The sequence below is a fragment of the Pempheris klunzingeri genome, chromosome 5, assembly GCF_042242105.1.
Source record: "Pempheris klunzingeri isolate RE-2024b chromosome 5, fPemKlu1.hap1, whole genome shotgun sequence".
NCBI classification, from domain to species: Eukaryota; Metazoa; Chordata; class Actinopteri; order Acropomatiformes; family Pempheridae; genus Pempheris; species Pempheris klunzingeri.
The window spans coordinates 993384-1007982 of record NC_092016.1 but is presented as its reverse complement, the minus strand read 5'-3'; the positions used below and the strand labels follow the sequence as shown (position 1 = coordinate 1007982).

The 14599-nt window shown below is 39.5% G+C and overlaps 2 protein-coding genes and 3 non-coding genes across 6 annotated transcripts in view; 4 read left to right on the top strand and 1 right to left on the bottom strand.

Annotated features, from left to right (window-relative positions):
* Window positions 1–7621, top strand: part of LOC139200906 (small ribosomal subunit protein eS17) — a 164418-nt gene extending 156797 nt beyond the window's left edge. The window contains exons 1-5 of one of the 2 annotated variants that reach the window (XM_070830079.1): window positions 1495–1543; window positions 2430–2581; window positions 3327–3432; window positions 6059–6124; window positions 7495–7621. In XM_070830079.1, coding sequence (XP_070686180.1) covers window positions 1541–1543; window positions 2430–2581; window positions 3327–3432; window positions 6059–6124; window positions 7495–7572 — 405 coding nt within the window. In that variant the 5' untranslated portion in view covers window positions 1495–1540 and the 3' untranslated portion in view covers window positions 7573–7621. Of the gene's footprint in view, window positions 1–1494; window positions 1544–2429; window positions 2582–3326; window positions 3433–6058; window positions 6125–7494 lie in introns of those variants that run through there. The other variant, XM_070830080.1, reaches the window with a different exon arrangement.
* Window positions 2616–2742, top strand: LOC139202075 (small nucleolar RNA SNORA71). Its single transcript, XR_011584340.1, has one exon. It is a non-coding gene; the product is annotated as a small nucleolar RNA SNORA71 (small nucleolar RNA).
* LOC139202073 (small nucleolar RNA SNORA71) lies at window positions 5530–5656 on the top strand. Its single transcript, XR_011584339.1, has one exon. It is a non-coding gene; the product is annotated as a small nucleolar RNA SNORA71 (small nucleolar RNA).
* On the top strand, window positions 7287–7413 carry LOC139202072 (small nucleolar RNA SNORA71). Its single transcript, XR_011584338.1, has one exon. It is a non-coding gene; the product is annotated as a small nucleolar RNA SNORA71 (small nucleolar RNA).
* An 814-nt stretch (window positions 7622–8435) lies between the features above and the next one.
* cart2 (cocaine- and amphetamine-regulated transcript 2) lies at window positions 8436–12079 on the bottom strand. Its single transcript, XM_070831095.1, has 3 exons — window positions 11957–12079; window positions 10137–10220; window positions 8436–8568 (listed from the first exon to the last, which is right to left on the bottom strand). The coding sequence occupies exons 1-3, from the start codon at window positions 12077–12079 to the stop codon at window positions 8461–8463; spliced, it is 315 nt and encodes a 104-aa protein (XP_070687196.1). The 3' UTR covers window positions 8436–8460.
* Between the last annotated feature and the right edge of the window lie 2520 nt (window positions 12080–14599).

Genomic DNA, 14599 nt, shown 5'->3' with positions numbered 1-14599 from the left:
GTTGTTCACTTTGTAAGCTGTGCATGTATTTAAAGCAAAGGTATTGTAACTCGTCAGCACTTTATCTGACTGTTCATGAGACTCAGGCCAGGAAATGCTGAATGTTTATTTGTTAAACGAACGAATACACAATAAAGAAATACTCACATTATATTGTGCTGCTGCCCTGAGATATTAAAACAAGTTACTGTAGGTTTATTTTTTTCTTCACGAGGTTCTTTAAGAGTTTTGCGTTGACCTGCCACACACAGCAGGAAAGATAAGATAAGACAAGATCAACTTTATTGATCCTGAAGGAAATTGCTTTGCAGTACAGAGTACAGAGTACAGTACAAAGGTGATGCAACAACACAAACGTTAAATACAAAGTCCAAAGTGTCTGAAGTGAAAAACAGAGAAATAGTGCCTAACAAATAAAATAAATAAGTCCAGAATGTAAACAAGAGCAGATAAATAACAAAGTGAAATTGAGGGTAAACAGTAAACCTTTGAAAAACAACTATTGCACATGATGATATTGCACATGTTCGTCCTGTGGCGTTCTGCTGTGCCCCTCGGTGCTCTGACAGGACGTCAGTGTGTTTGGACGGGCCGTAATGATAATGATAATTCTTTTGATGATTTTAGGCTGAGGGGGTTTTATGGGTCATTATGGCTCTAGTGGTACTTCAGGAAGTTGTAGGCGTCCTGTGTGTGGTCATTTAGAAGGTTCTAGAGGTCCCTTTATGCAGCTCCAGTGTGCTGTAAGAGTGAACTTTGATCGGAAGCAGTGTTTCTGATCACTGAGGAAGTTTTAGTGGTCCTGTGGTGGTTCCAAGGGTTCTGTAAGAGGCTCTGGTAGTTGATAAGGATGACTGAAAGGTCCTTAGGAGGTTCTAATGGTCTTTTTGGTGGTGCTTGTAGTCCTTGATGGGGTTCTAGTGGACCCAGTGGTGGTTCCATTGACCCCAAGGCTCCGACAATAAGCACAGGCCTACATACACTGTCGCCCATAAAGCTGGAATAAAATCTTTTTTACTTCTTCTCATGAAATGATTGTGACAGTGTGATTTATTCTTGATAGATAAAGTTTATATCTTCTCAACTTTATTGATCAAACTCTTCCAAACAGACCACAGTGAAACTTAAACCACAATTAACCTGCAAACTGTGTATTCAGGCTTTAACAACATTGGAGGTATTGAACAATTATTCCAACTTTATGGGCAACAGTGTTAATAGACTCCACATTGACCGGAACATTTACATTTCTTAACCCATTTCAATGAGTTGTTTTCATATTCAGGGTTTATGAGTTACATGGGGTAGTACTAGTAGTATTAGTAATAGTAGTAGTACTAGTAGTATTAGTACCTGTAGTAGTAGTACTAGTAGTATTAGTACCTGTAGTATTAGTACCTGTAGTACTAGTGGTGTTGTTGTAGTGTCGTCCTCCTGTCCACAGGGGTCGCAGCAGCAGCAGATTGTCCCGTCACTTCCGCCTGCGGCTTTAAACTTCCACCGGAAGTGAGCTCGTCCTCTTTTACCAGGCGGATCCATCATGGTGGGTATTTTCTTCATGTCTGCCGGAGCCATCCGGAGTAATCCTGGCGTTTAACGGCTTATTTCCCCCAGTTAATCAGTGTGCGGACACCGGAGTGTTTAATAACCCCGGTGGTCCCGGTATTGATGTCCGATGGCTCTGGATGAGTGTTTTATTTGTAGTGTTTTAATGGCGGCTAACGGAGGAGGCGGAGTGAATGAGTCCGGAGCTGAATGAGACGAGGGACATATTTAGATTTTTATCCGTTAAAACGTCCGACAGCAGCGGGATAAATCGGCGGTAATTCACGTTAAACTACGGGCCGATAAGTGGTTGAACCGCTACCTTCACCACTCACCGTTAGTTAGCAGTGGAAGCTAAAGGAGGAGCTAGCTTTAGCTTTAGCTTCCCTGCAGGGAGCGCAGCTAACGGGAGCACAGCAGCAGACATCAGGCGCATCACCTGTCGGACAGGTGCAAGGTGTAAGAATATAGATCCTGTGGGAGGAAGAAGATGCAGCTCACTCATTCAGACTATGTTTAATCTCACACCATAGATTCAGTGGATCATTTTACTGTAACTCGGCACTGCAGCTTCTGCCTCACCAGACTTCTATGTTAAAAATGTTAAATTTAAGGTTTTAGTGTTTGCCAGGTTCAATTAAAACAGTTTCTGGCTTGTAGATGATGTTTAACTATGATTGAAAGCTCTGATATATCAGATTTGGTGCTGCACAATAAGAAAGTGACTCTAAACTAAAGGAAAGTAAAAGCTCTTTCTTTGCTAAATGTCAGGTCACAGTTTTTGTCCTTGGTTGATTGTATGAAAATGGTGATAAATCTGATTCTGACTTTCTACGTAAGATACGTCAGGACTGGCTAACGTGTGATTTCTGCTCGGCTTGCAGGGACGAGTCAGGACCAAGACGGTGAAGAAGGCCGCCAGGGTCATCATCGAGAAATACTACACCCGCCTGGGGAACGACTTCCACACCAACAAGAGGGTGTGTGAGGAGATCGCCATCATCCCCAGCAAGAAGCTCCGCAACAAGATCGCTGGGTGAGTTCACCGCCGAGCGTCTGTACGGCCGCCGTCCTGTATCGAAAGTGATCATGGCGTCCTCGTGGCCAGGTCATTGATAATGCAGGAAGATGAAGCTGCGAGCCTTTCCCGTGTTTGAAGGATGTCTTGTTCCTCTCAGACCCTGGCGCTCTCAGACACCACAGTAACATTTACAGCAGAAAATAGTTTTTACAGGTCTGTTAGCTTGAATGTACATTTCTATATTTCCCCTGTTGTGTCCTCAACTTCAACTCCTCAACATTTTCTGTTAGTGTTATACTGTTCCAACACCTTCTTCTCCTCAGCGCTGCAGGTTCTTTAGGTCTAAACTGTCTCGTTATTAATAAAGAACGAGTTGTGAAACATCGTGCTGCATTGAACGGTGAATAAATGAATCTGCAGCTGTTTGAACAAGTGATAAGTCGTTGAAATGACTTATTTAAGTGTCTTTGCTGTTCGTTTGTTTGTCATGAGAGTGACGTGAATTTGTTTTTGGTTTGTTTGTTGGACAAAAGGAGCAAACTGAAGACGTCTCCTTCTGCTGAGAAGTCGTGTTTCACTTTGTTCTCTTCTTTGAATCAGTTAGTTGATTATGAGAGTTATTTAAGTCTCCGTGATACACGACACGCTGCCTCCGTCATGTGTCTGTACGTCGACGGTAACCGAGCAGCTGCGGTTGTCGAGCTCGGAGTCGTTTCTTCTTCTCCTTCGGTGTTTTGATGCCGATTGTTTGCTGCTGCAGGTATGTGACACATCTGATGAAGAGGATCCAGAGGGGTCCCGTCAGAGGAATCTCCATCAAGCTGCAGGAGGAGGAGCGAGAGAGGAGGGACAACTACGTACCAGAGGTCAGTGAACGCACCGCCACTCTCATCTACACGGTTTTTCTGCCTCCGTCCAAAAGGTCGTCGGACGGTTTCATCGGTGAACGCAGACGTGGGTTAAACTGGTGCCGAGCTGGAGCTGATGGAGGCGTTAGTGTTTTTACAGCTGCAGCTGGGAAAGTTGTGATTGTTGAGTCAGACGACGATGCAGTGCGGTTTTTATTTTAGTTTGTGGTGACGTTATAGATCTGGAGGAATAACCCCACAGTTAAAACACTGGAGGTCAGTGATCGTGACGAGCAGCCCGTTAGATACACCACATCAGATGGTATCACAGACCTGTCGCTAGTAGAAATGTGCTTCTCAAGCATAAATACTCTCTGACTTCTCTATAGGATTGTTTTGTAGTCGGTTATTTACCGTTTTTTGGCCTTTTTTTTTCCTGAAACATTAATAACTTGTGGCAGAATGACACGTTGGAATGAAGCGACTGGATTAAAGCGGACGTCAAGACATTTGCTGGCCAAATGGGACTCAGTCTAATTATTTGTTGCTCTGATTGGTGCCCACGTCTTTAGATTTGGCTTCATCTCAGCGCCTCGTATCAATCTGCTGCTCCTGAACTACCAGGAGCTGCTGAAAACAAGGGAAAATAGGTTTTTACAACAAGACAATAGTCGCTTAAGCTGCTCGAGTGTTTTCTAACTCGGCCTACTTCCCCCAGTAGGTTCAGTTTTCTCCATCGGTGATTTATGGTGATTGATGTGCCACATAATCGCCATTGTTTTGTGTCGGTTCATATTGGTGCTGGAAATTCTTAACTTTAAATGTGCTTGAATTTCTAATTGCATTAATATAATAAATGACTCTGACTGAGTAGAATAAGACTAAGTGGGACTGATTGATATATTTGATTGATCATATTTAACTTAAGGTGCTTGAGAAGCCTGAAAATGGTTGAATTTGACTTTAATATGTAAATAAGTGTTATTGATCGGCTGTTATTGGATATATTGTCACTTTATAAATGATAAATATGATGCAGATCCATCAGAGCTTCATTCTATTTAAAGTAGGAGCTCCTCACCTCTGAACTCGGCGCTCTAACACGTGTTTCCATCTCCACCGTTCACCGTCTTTGCTGACTGCCGCCGCCGCATCAGTAGCAACAGTCCCCTGTTTAAGTGCTGGAAAATGGTGGTTGTGGCGGCTGTGTGCCAGCTCCTGATTGGTTTGTCTCAGGTGTAAGAGGGTCCTGGAAGTTAGAAAGCAGGAAGCGGCTGCCTGCTGGTCCCCATGGGTCCAGTATGTCTCCGGGCTGAGAGCTGATGCACCTGCTCAGGTTTAAGAATCAGTAATTAGGGCCATGTCGTAAATGTATATATTTTTTTTTGAGTATGTCTTACATCCCAGTTACTTTAATTATGTATAAAAATCTAAATATTAAAACCAGAAAAAGCTGTTGTATCACTCTCCTCTAAGCCACCAGACTTAATAAGCATTAAGCATTAATTTTACCTTGTAGAACAGGAGTTGCTGGTCTACAGTTGCCTTGATTGGTTAGTTTGCTGGTGTCATTATATGTTACACAAATATTTCATTGGATCTGAACAAACCCTTTAAAACACCAAAGTCACACAATAACACAAACAGACTAACTGATGGAGGCAGCAGCTCCTGTGTTCTGCGAGGTTAAATCCCTGTTTTAGTGAATGTAGTCTGGTGTGTGTGCTGTTTGTGGTTAAACCAAAAGGATCTTCCAGGTCTCTCTCTGTAGGGATCCTTTCCATGATGCTGTCACACACTTAGAATAACACTCTGAGCCTGTTGATACAGTGCTGTCCTCAAAGCCACCAGACTCCATTGATAAAAACAGTGATTTTAACTCACAGAAGTTTGAAACCAAACCAATGGAGGCAGCAGCAGACCAGGAACTCTCCAACTAAACATGTAAAACTAGTGCTGCTGTGTTAACTCCATCTACTGCTGGATAAATGTTCATATTCATCAGTCTGACGTTTGTCCCCACCTTGGCCTTTTTATTATATGATTGGCTAAGAGGACATTTCTGTAGGACGTGTGTCAGTGTGCATGTCTGACCTGTTCAGTGCTGTCAGCGTCCCCTGTATCGAAAGTGGTCATGGCGTCCCCGTCGCCAGGTCATTGATAGTACAGGAAGATCAACCTGAGAGCCTTTCCCGTGTTTGGAGGACCATCAGTTCCTCTTAGACCCTGATGCTCTCAGACAGGCGGTACGAGAAGCTTCCCTGACAGCCTCCATGTTTAATTAATGATGTATGGATAAATGGGTCAGTGAAGGCACCGCGCCACAAAGAACAGGAATCAACAGTTTGAAAATTATTTCACAGAAAGTTTTGTAACTGTCATGAAGATCAGAGGTTTCACTTTACTTTGCAACCGTGTTTTTATTTTATTTTAACAGGAAGATGTATAATAGGTACTTATTGCCTAATTTGCACAAATCTTAGTTACTAGAGCTGAAACCAGTTCATCAATTAACAGGAAATATTCTGAAAATCTAAAATCGTCACTACATTGTGGTGCATTTAATTGCTGCTGTTATTTGTACTTTTTTTTTCCATCAGAACCTTTTGAGTTTTAATCCCCCTCTTGTTGTTCACCTGTGCAGGTATCCGCTCTGGACCAGGAGCTGATTGAAGTTGATCCCGACACCAAGGAGATGCTGAAGCTGCTGGTGAGTCTCTGTTCATGTCTGTTTATTAATGATGGAGGTGAATGAGGTCAGTAGTTCCTCTGCAGGTGAAGTAGTTAAAGCTCCTGGTCGTCGCGGTGCTGGAACTCCTTAAATGCTGATTTTTAACGTGACGTTTTTTAGGTTTGAAAAGTGCTTGAAATTCAAATTGCCTGAATATAATAAATCACTTTTTAGATAAATAATGTCAGTAAGTCTAAACTCAGACGGCCACAATATTTAAATGCTGCAATATATTATTTTAAATTGAAAATAATGTGAAAGATAAACAGAAAACAGAAACAAGTGGTTGAATTGGACTCGCTGACGACCTGGAAGCTTCTTAAGGAGCCTGAAGCTCTTGAGGATCAGTTCTGAACAGACGGACGTCACAGGCTCTTTTTAAAAAGGCGCCGGTCACTGGTGATCAGTTTGGGAACTTCAGAGAACCTTTAGTCAGCAGAATGTGTTTTTATTGGCACATAATAACTGTAGTTTCTAATCATTCTGTCCGTCCCACCTTGAAATGTTCAGTTATTGAAGGCAGCATGAGACTCAGCGTTCACACTGTAACAATTAAAATGTGAGACGCTTTAATGGGCCTGAATCTGTCCTCTGTTTACCATTAAAGCTCAGAGCTTTTAATATCAGCCGGCTTTAAATCGGCTCATTAAACTAAACCTGTAACATCCTTTTTTTTAAAACCACTAACAGCTGTTATATCTCTCTTCAAACACACCAGACTACATTCACAAAAACAGGGATTTTAGCACAGGAGCTGCTGCTCTGCCTCGACCAGCTAGTTTGTGTGTAAATGTGTTACTTTGTCTTTTTTAAAGTGTTTGTTTGTTAATATGTTAAAACACTAAAGTCACACAAACACAAACTGACTGATGGAGGCAGCAGCAGAGCAGCAGCTCCTGTGTCCTGTGTTCTAAAATCCCTGTTTTAGTGAATGTAGTCTGGTGTGTGTGCTGTTTGTGGTTAAACCAAAAGGATCTTCCAGGTCTCTCTCTGTAGGGATCCTTTCCATGATGCTGTCACACACTTAAAACACACTCTAAAAATACCAGTTCTCCTTAAATGTGCTTAGTATGAATCAAACCTGTTGAATAAATCACGTTTAAAGCAGTCAGCTGTGTGTTTGAGGTGTAGTTTTCCTCCGTCCTGTATCGAAAGTGGTCATGGCGTCCCCGTCGCCAGGTCATTGATAGTACAGGAAGATCAACCTGAGAGCCTTTCCCGTGTTTGGAGGCCGATCAGTTCCTCTCAGACCCTGATGCTCTCAGACAGCTTTCCCCCTAAAACCTGCTGTTTTCAAATGGATGTCTGGTGCTGAGTACTCAGTCTGTTTCCTCCTCTCTGTTCTGCAGGACTTCGGCAATCTGTCCAACCTGCAGGTCACCCAGCCCACCGTCGGCATGAACTTCAAGCAGCCCCGAGGAGTCTAGACGTCTGTAAAGTTATCTTCCTAATAAAACCCTTTGGGACAAAAAAAAAGCTGCTGTGCAGGACTGATGATTTATGTACGTCTGTTAGCTGGTGTTAAATTATCTTTTTCTTTATACATAATGTAGATTTAGAGGAAGAAGGGGGAGCATGTATGAATAAAAGTGGAGAAAAGTTGATGGTCCTGTCAGTTATTGGCTCAGAAGCACCGACTGTTGATGCCGAATCGTCTCGGCGCTCCGCTAAAGAGTCTCTTCCTGCACCTGTCTCAGGTGGTCCGTCCTTAGATCTGGTCTGTGGAGCGTCTCCGGCGGGAGGCTGCTGAATAAATAGAAGCTTTGAGTGTTTGAAGAGCAAACTGACGTCTTCAGAGACTCTGAAGCTGCTTCTGATGGACAGAGCTAGTTAGCATGGAAGCTAACAGGCTAACAGCTGTTTGTAGCTCCAGTCTGACTGATGTTAAACACTGAACAGCAGCCTGTAGTGACACATCTGTAGGTATAGAGGATCTTTGGCTGTAGTCCTGCACTGTAAAATTACTGTTTTTGTCAATGGAGTCTGGTGGCTTTGATTTATCTGTTTCACTTCCTGCCGTCTGTGGGGATGTGATGGACCCATTCCAAACCTTTTTCTATTTGTCATTTAGACAAAAACACTTTTATTAAATAGGTTTAAAAACACTGGAGTTTTCCTTGAATGTTTAAAAATGAGTAAGACAAAGAGGAGTCGCTGGAAAAAGGAAGAGAAAACACCTTTAATGCAACACGACTAGACAAAAGGGTTGACGGAGGAGTTCCTCCGCTCTAAAAGCTACTTTACACCACATTTATATTTATAGATTTGGAAAATATACATGTTAAAATAGACTCTTGCTGTGTTGTCTGGTCGGCTCATAAGCACTTCAGCAGGAAGAAGTTGCAGAAAGCTCCTCGGGGGCAGTCACACATCTTCCCGATGCGAGATCCTTTCCTGACGGCGCAGTGCTCGCCGAGGTCACACTGGGAAACAGGAAGTGACACGTTTACACACCTGATTACTGGATTTATCATCATGGTGGTGAGTATTAAAGATTATTTTTATATTTATTTAAACACAGCAGATAAAAACACTCAGTGAAACCACATTGTTTTAATTATTAGTGTGAAGGATCAATATTTCTACTGATGCTCCTCTTTTTAAAATGATTTCTTTATTGTATTTTGCATTATGTTTCCTCTAACGTTTAGTTAAAATAAAGTTTATATTATATAAAATATAATACAGGTGCAGCTGTAAATGTTGCTGCTTCACTGAGTCATAAGGTTTTTAAAAATGTGTAATTTTTCTACAGTAATTTTTAAAGTACAGTTCATGTTATTGATAAAATGTACGATATGTAGTTTATTTAGACTAAATGTATTATTATAGATATGTCAGTTGAACTTTGTTGGTGTGGCGCCACCTGGTGCCAACCTGACGTTACTGCAGATGATTTATTATTATTATTATTAATAATAATAATATAAATAACATTATTATTATTATAAACTGTTTAAAACAAGAAGATTTTTCATCTTCTGTATAAAAATCTGTAACCTTTGAAGGATTACACCTGTACCTGTCAGAGAAGTACTCCGATCTTTAAAGATGCAGTCTGTAGGATTTAGTGGGATCTATTGGCTAAGATCTAATCTAATAATAATCATTCAGTGTTTAATCACCTGAGACTCTTCAGCTTTCCTCACAGACCGTCCACACAGGAAGTGTTTTCAGAGGCGTTTTTAAATCCGTCACTCGAACGTCTCTCAGAACTTTTTATTCTAATAAATGAATCAGTGCTCAAAGATCCACTGAGTCCGCTTCAAAACGTCACTGTTACTTCCTGTATACAGTCTGTGCTCATTAGAGGCCACTAAATCCTACGAACTGGCCCTTTAAGTAAAACACCAAAGGTAACAGTAACTAATCACTTAACCCTTTCATGCACAGAGGTCACTACAGTGTGCAGCTCTTCAAAAGCTGTTTTCTTGTACATGCATGAGTTTTAATGGCGTAGTTTCACATCAGCTGCTACAGTGAAGCTGCTGCATCATCTCATCCACTCAGAGTGAAGCCAAGATGGCCGACAGACAGCCAGAAACACCAAGGTGCTCATTTTTTCCTGTTCAAACCTTCTAGAAAAAGAAACTTGGGGACATCAAGTAACATCTAAGGAGTATTGATTTTATATTGGGAGGAAATTGTGATTAATCACATGTCCACTGAAGTGTTCATCCTGCATCAGTGGCTGTGTTTCAACTACTGGACATGTAAATATATCTTTATAAAATTTGGGTTGAAAAAACACTGAGGTGATCATAATTCATGCATGAAAGAGTTAAACAAAAGTTAAAATATTCACTGTTTTTACTGTTTTCACACTTTAATGTGTCCTAAAAATATACAATTTTAAAAAATTTGTCTGGAAAGTAAAAATATTAAATAATTTGTTTAATATTAATTCTTGTTTACATTAATGTGAAACTGTTGGAATATAAAGAGTGTGTGTGTGTGTGTGTGTGTGTGTGTGTGTGTGTGTGAGACTCACTGAGGGGACCTGTCCATATTTCTTCTCCCAGGGATTGATCCTCTTCGTCTGCAGCCGCTCCAGCACCTCGTGCAGAGCGCCGAGCTGCAGATTCAGATCGTTACAACAAGATCCAATCAATAATCAATGATGGTGTGTTATCTGAGGGATGATGTCATAACAACACTAAATACTGTTTAAAAACAAATGTATTGATTCAAAAGTGATTTTACTGCTATCAGACCTGTGTCCATGGCAACGGTCTGTAACGGACCAATCAGAATCGAGTACTGAACAAATACTACAGATTAAAGTACATAAAGTGATTTAGACTAGTGGATTAAAGAGGTGAACACATGAATGATCAATAATCAGAATCCATTCATATCATTTATGTTAATCTGCATCATTTACATTTTTATACTCTTTGTACTTTTACTTGTAACAGACACACTGATCAGACTATTGATCGTACAGCACCTCTTATTTACACTCAACATTTTTATATTATATTATTTAATATATTCGCTCTTATAGATATCTCTTTTTATATTTATGTATTTATATCCTGTGGCTCCATTTTAAAACACAGACTACAGTTAATTTACTGTTTCTGATAAATAATATTGATCACTTTGATATTTAATAAGTGGAGACGAAGCTGCAGCAGCGTTTCATTGATTACTGTCACTGAAGACTTTTATTTTGAAGAAACCTCTGTGGTCTAATAATTTAACTAATTTAAATAAAGTTTTGTCTGGATAAAAACAGTAAACTGTAAATTAATGGCACAGTAATATATCAGTCATTATTGATCTGATTGATTGATTATCAGTCATAAAAACTGTAAATATTCACATTTTCTGTTGTTTGACTAATTGACTGACTAATTACAGGATACGATGATTTTTATTGATTAATCTGCTGATTATTTCCTTTTTTTCTGAAACCCCAAAAGAACTGTTTGATGTATTAATCAATTATTTTATCAGTTGCTGATTCATTTCCTTGAATTGATTGATCTACTAATCATTGCTGCTCTACAAACAGTCGACATGCTTCATTTTTCCAAATGACTCACAGTTTATTTCATGTTATTGACTCTGATTTATTGATTTTTTTAAACATTTGATAGTTTTATTGTCCATTAAATGTGTGAAAAGTGATCATATAAATAAAACTAAAGAGTTAATTGGTACTGTGAGCATTTATACTACAAATAAATCTAATATATTAATTATTTTTATATAATATAATTGTGATTATATCTATATATTATAGAAATACACGTCCTGAAGTAAAACATTGAAGGAAATATTTGGTGATTTTTAATAATAAAAAGCTTAAAGATGATTATCAACATATTTATTTTTCTATTTTTATTTTATTTATATTATTTCTTACTTTATTTGAAGTTATATTTTTTGTTCTCTTTATTTTCATTGATCAGACTGATCACCATGTTAGACTATCCACAGACATAAATGTTTAAATATCATAACAGATCCCTCTCAGGTGGAGCTCACCTGTCAGAGCAGCTCAGCAGGAACAACAACGATCAATAAAAAGAAATATTAAAAAAAAAAAAAACACTTTGCAGTGTAACTATTTTAATAATCATCTTTATCATTTCTATAATCTGTTATTTCTGGATTCTTGCTTTACTGTAATTTAAATAAAACGAATCAAAACAAAATCAAATCAAAACAAAACAAAATAAAAATCAAATCAAAATAAAGTAAAATACAGTAAACTAAAACAGACTAACGCTGATGAACCTGATGCCTTAGAAACATAATCGATATGATAATAAACAGAATCGATAAAGCGCAGCCACCCACCAGCCTGTTGGAGTTGTACCGCGGGTCCTGGACCTCCCGCTGATCCCTCTCGGCTTCCGTCGTCCTTCCTTCCGGGCAGAACGCGGACAGCAGCGCCGCGCACAGCACAGCTCGCGCCCACATGATGCACAGACCGGAGAACAGAGCGCGTGCAGCGGCGGGACTCTCCTCCCGGTGGTTGTCACGCGCCGCCCGCAGCCCGCGCGGGATTTTTGGACGGAGAGCCCCGCCCACTCCAGCCCCCCTGGTGACGTCATGGGTACGACGCAGCCCGGGTCCGCGTGATCTCTGATTAGCCCAGAGTCCATAGAAATAAAATAAAATAAAATAAAATAGAAAATAAAGTTAAAGTAGAATAAAATAACATGTAATAAAATAAAATAGAATATAAAATAAATTTAAAATGAAATAAAATATAAAATAGAATAAAGTTCAAATTGAATAAAATGAAATAAGAGAAAATAAAATAGAATGAAATAAAGTAATAAAAATAACGTCAAGTTAAATTAAATTAAGTAATAAAGTTAAAATGAATCAAAAAGAAAATAAAAATAAAACAAAATACTAAAAATAAGATAAACAATTGGTGAATCAATGATCCAAAAAAATAGATAAATAAAATAAAATCAAAATAAATTGAACATAAAATAAAAATACAAGTAAATTGAACATGTAAGAGAAATAGCAATTGGATGATCCATAAAAAAATTAAATTAAATTAAAATACAAATAAATGCAAAATAAAATGAAATGAAATAAAAATAACAACTGGATGATCCATAACAATAAATCAAAACTTTATATATATATATATATATATATATGTGTGTGTGTGTGTGTGTATGTATATGTATATGTATATATATACACACACACATATACATATACTGTATGTACACACACACACACACACACATATATATACATATAACAAGCTAATTAGTCTGGGCTGATTTTCATGTTCAATAATTACTCAATAAGTCAAACTGACTTCTGTAAAGTTTTGTTTAAGAGACAGGTGAAGTGCAGTTTGTGTCTACTGCAGCTGTTCTGTTGAAACATCAGAATCACTGCAGGGTGAGTCACTGATGGAGGTGTGAGATCACATCAGAAGCATCATCAGCGTCTTCCTCCTCTCTGGGCGAACAGATCTGCTCAACAAAGACTGAAAGAGTTTCTCTTCCCTCCATGTAAACAGGCTGAGGTGGCGTCAGCCTGCAGAGAGATTACAGCCGCTGGAAAACTCTCCTTTTAAATCCTACAAACGTCACGCAGAGACTCAGCAGATAAGATTTCTGTCCGTCCGTCAGCTGGACGTCTTGGATCAGCCGTTTACCTGGAGGAAGCTTCTTATCTGGATAAACTGACAGGCGTCATTTCAGATTTCACTTCAAAGAGTATCGACAGACTTTATACTTTTCTTTTGTGCGTATGCATTGGTGGAAGATGTGTGTTTAGTAAAATGTCTTTTAATCCCATGATGGACCAGATGTGGGATGCAACAAAGTCTGTGAAAGTTTGTGCGCATTGAAACACAATAAATCCAGAACTGTAAGAGTAGATGAGGCTCCCAGGGAGATTTAGTGCATCAGTCCTTCTTCAGACATTAAGACAAACACAGATTCACCTTTAAGACGTGTTATAATGATCCATGTTGGCACAAATATGCTTAAAAAACCCTTTAGTATAATTCACATGTACAAAATACACTTTACACCTGCAGGTTTCTGTTCATTTATTTGTTTATTTGCTAGAAACCAAGCAGGTCAATAAGGATCAATATAAGAATACGAGATGAGTTAGCAGGAAGGCTAATTTACACCTGTAAGAACAGAAGAGACAATATGAGAATACAAGGACACAAATAATCGAGTACAGACACGACACAGAGCCTCACACAGCACGCCGGCCTGCAGAGTTCAGAGTCTTCAAAGTGGGATTTGTTCTTCGCCTCCTTATTGAAATAAGACCCAGTTTGTCAGACTGTGGTCCCTCACAGCGTCCTCCTCCGTCTGATTCACCCCAAACACAAAAGAAGAGTTTCTGCAGAATCCAGCTGAGCGGACTGATGAAGATGAAGGTGAACCATGCTGACGATGCTCGAGTCGTTTTCCAGGTAGAAACTTTTCCTTTGGTTGATCTGAACTAACTGAATGTGTTCTGGCTCATTGTGACGACATTTATCACTATTTTCACCGTTTTTACAGACCAGACTGTCTCTTTGTGGTCGTTTTCTGTCTCTTTGTGGTCGTTTTGTGTCTCTTTGTGGTCGTTTTGTGTCTCTTTGTGGTGGTTTGAGTCTCTTTGTGGTGGTTTGTGTCTCTTTGTGGTCGTTTTCTGTCTCTTTGTGGTGGTTTGTGTCTCTTTGTGGTGGTTTGAGTCTCTTTGTGGTGGTTTGTGTCTCTTTGTGGTCGTTTGTGTCTCTTTGTGGTCGTTTGTGTCTCTTTGTGGTCGTTTTCTGTCTCTTTGTGGTGGTTTGTGTCTCTTTGTGGTGGTTTGAGTCTCTTTGTGGTGGTTTGTGTCTCTTTGTGGTCGTTTTCTGTCTCTTTGTGGTGGTTTGAGTCTCTTTGTGGTGGTTTGAGTCTCTTTGTGGTGGTTTGAGTCTCTTTGTGGTGGTTTGAGTCTCTTTGTGGTCGTTTGTGT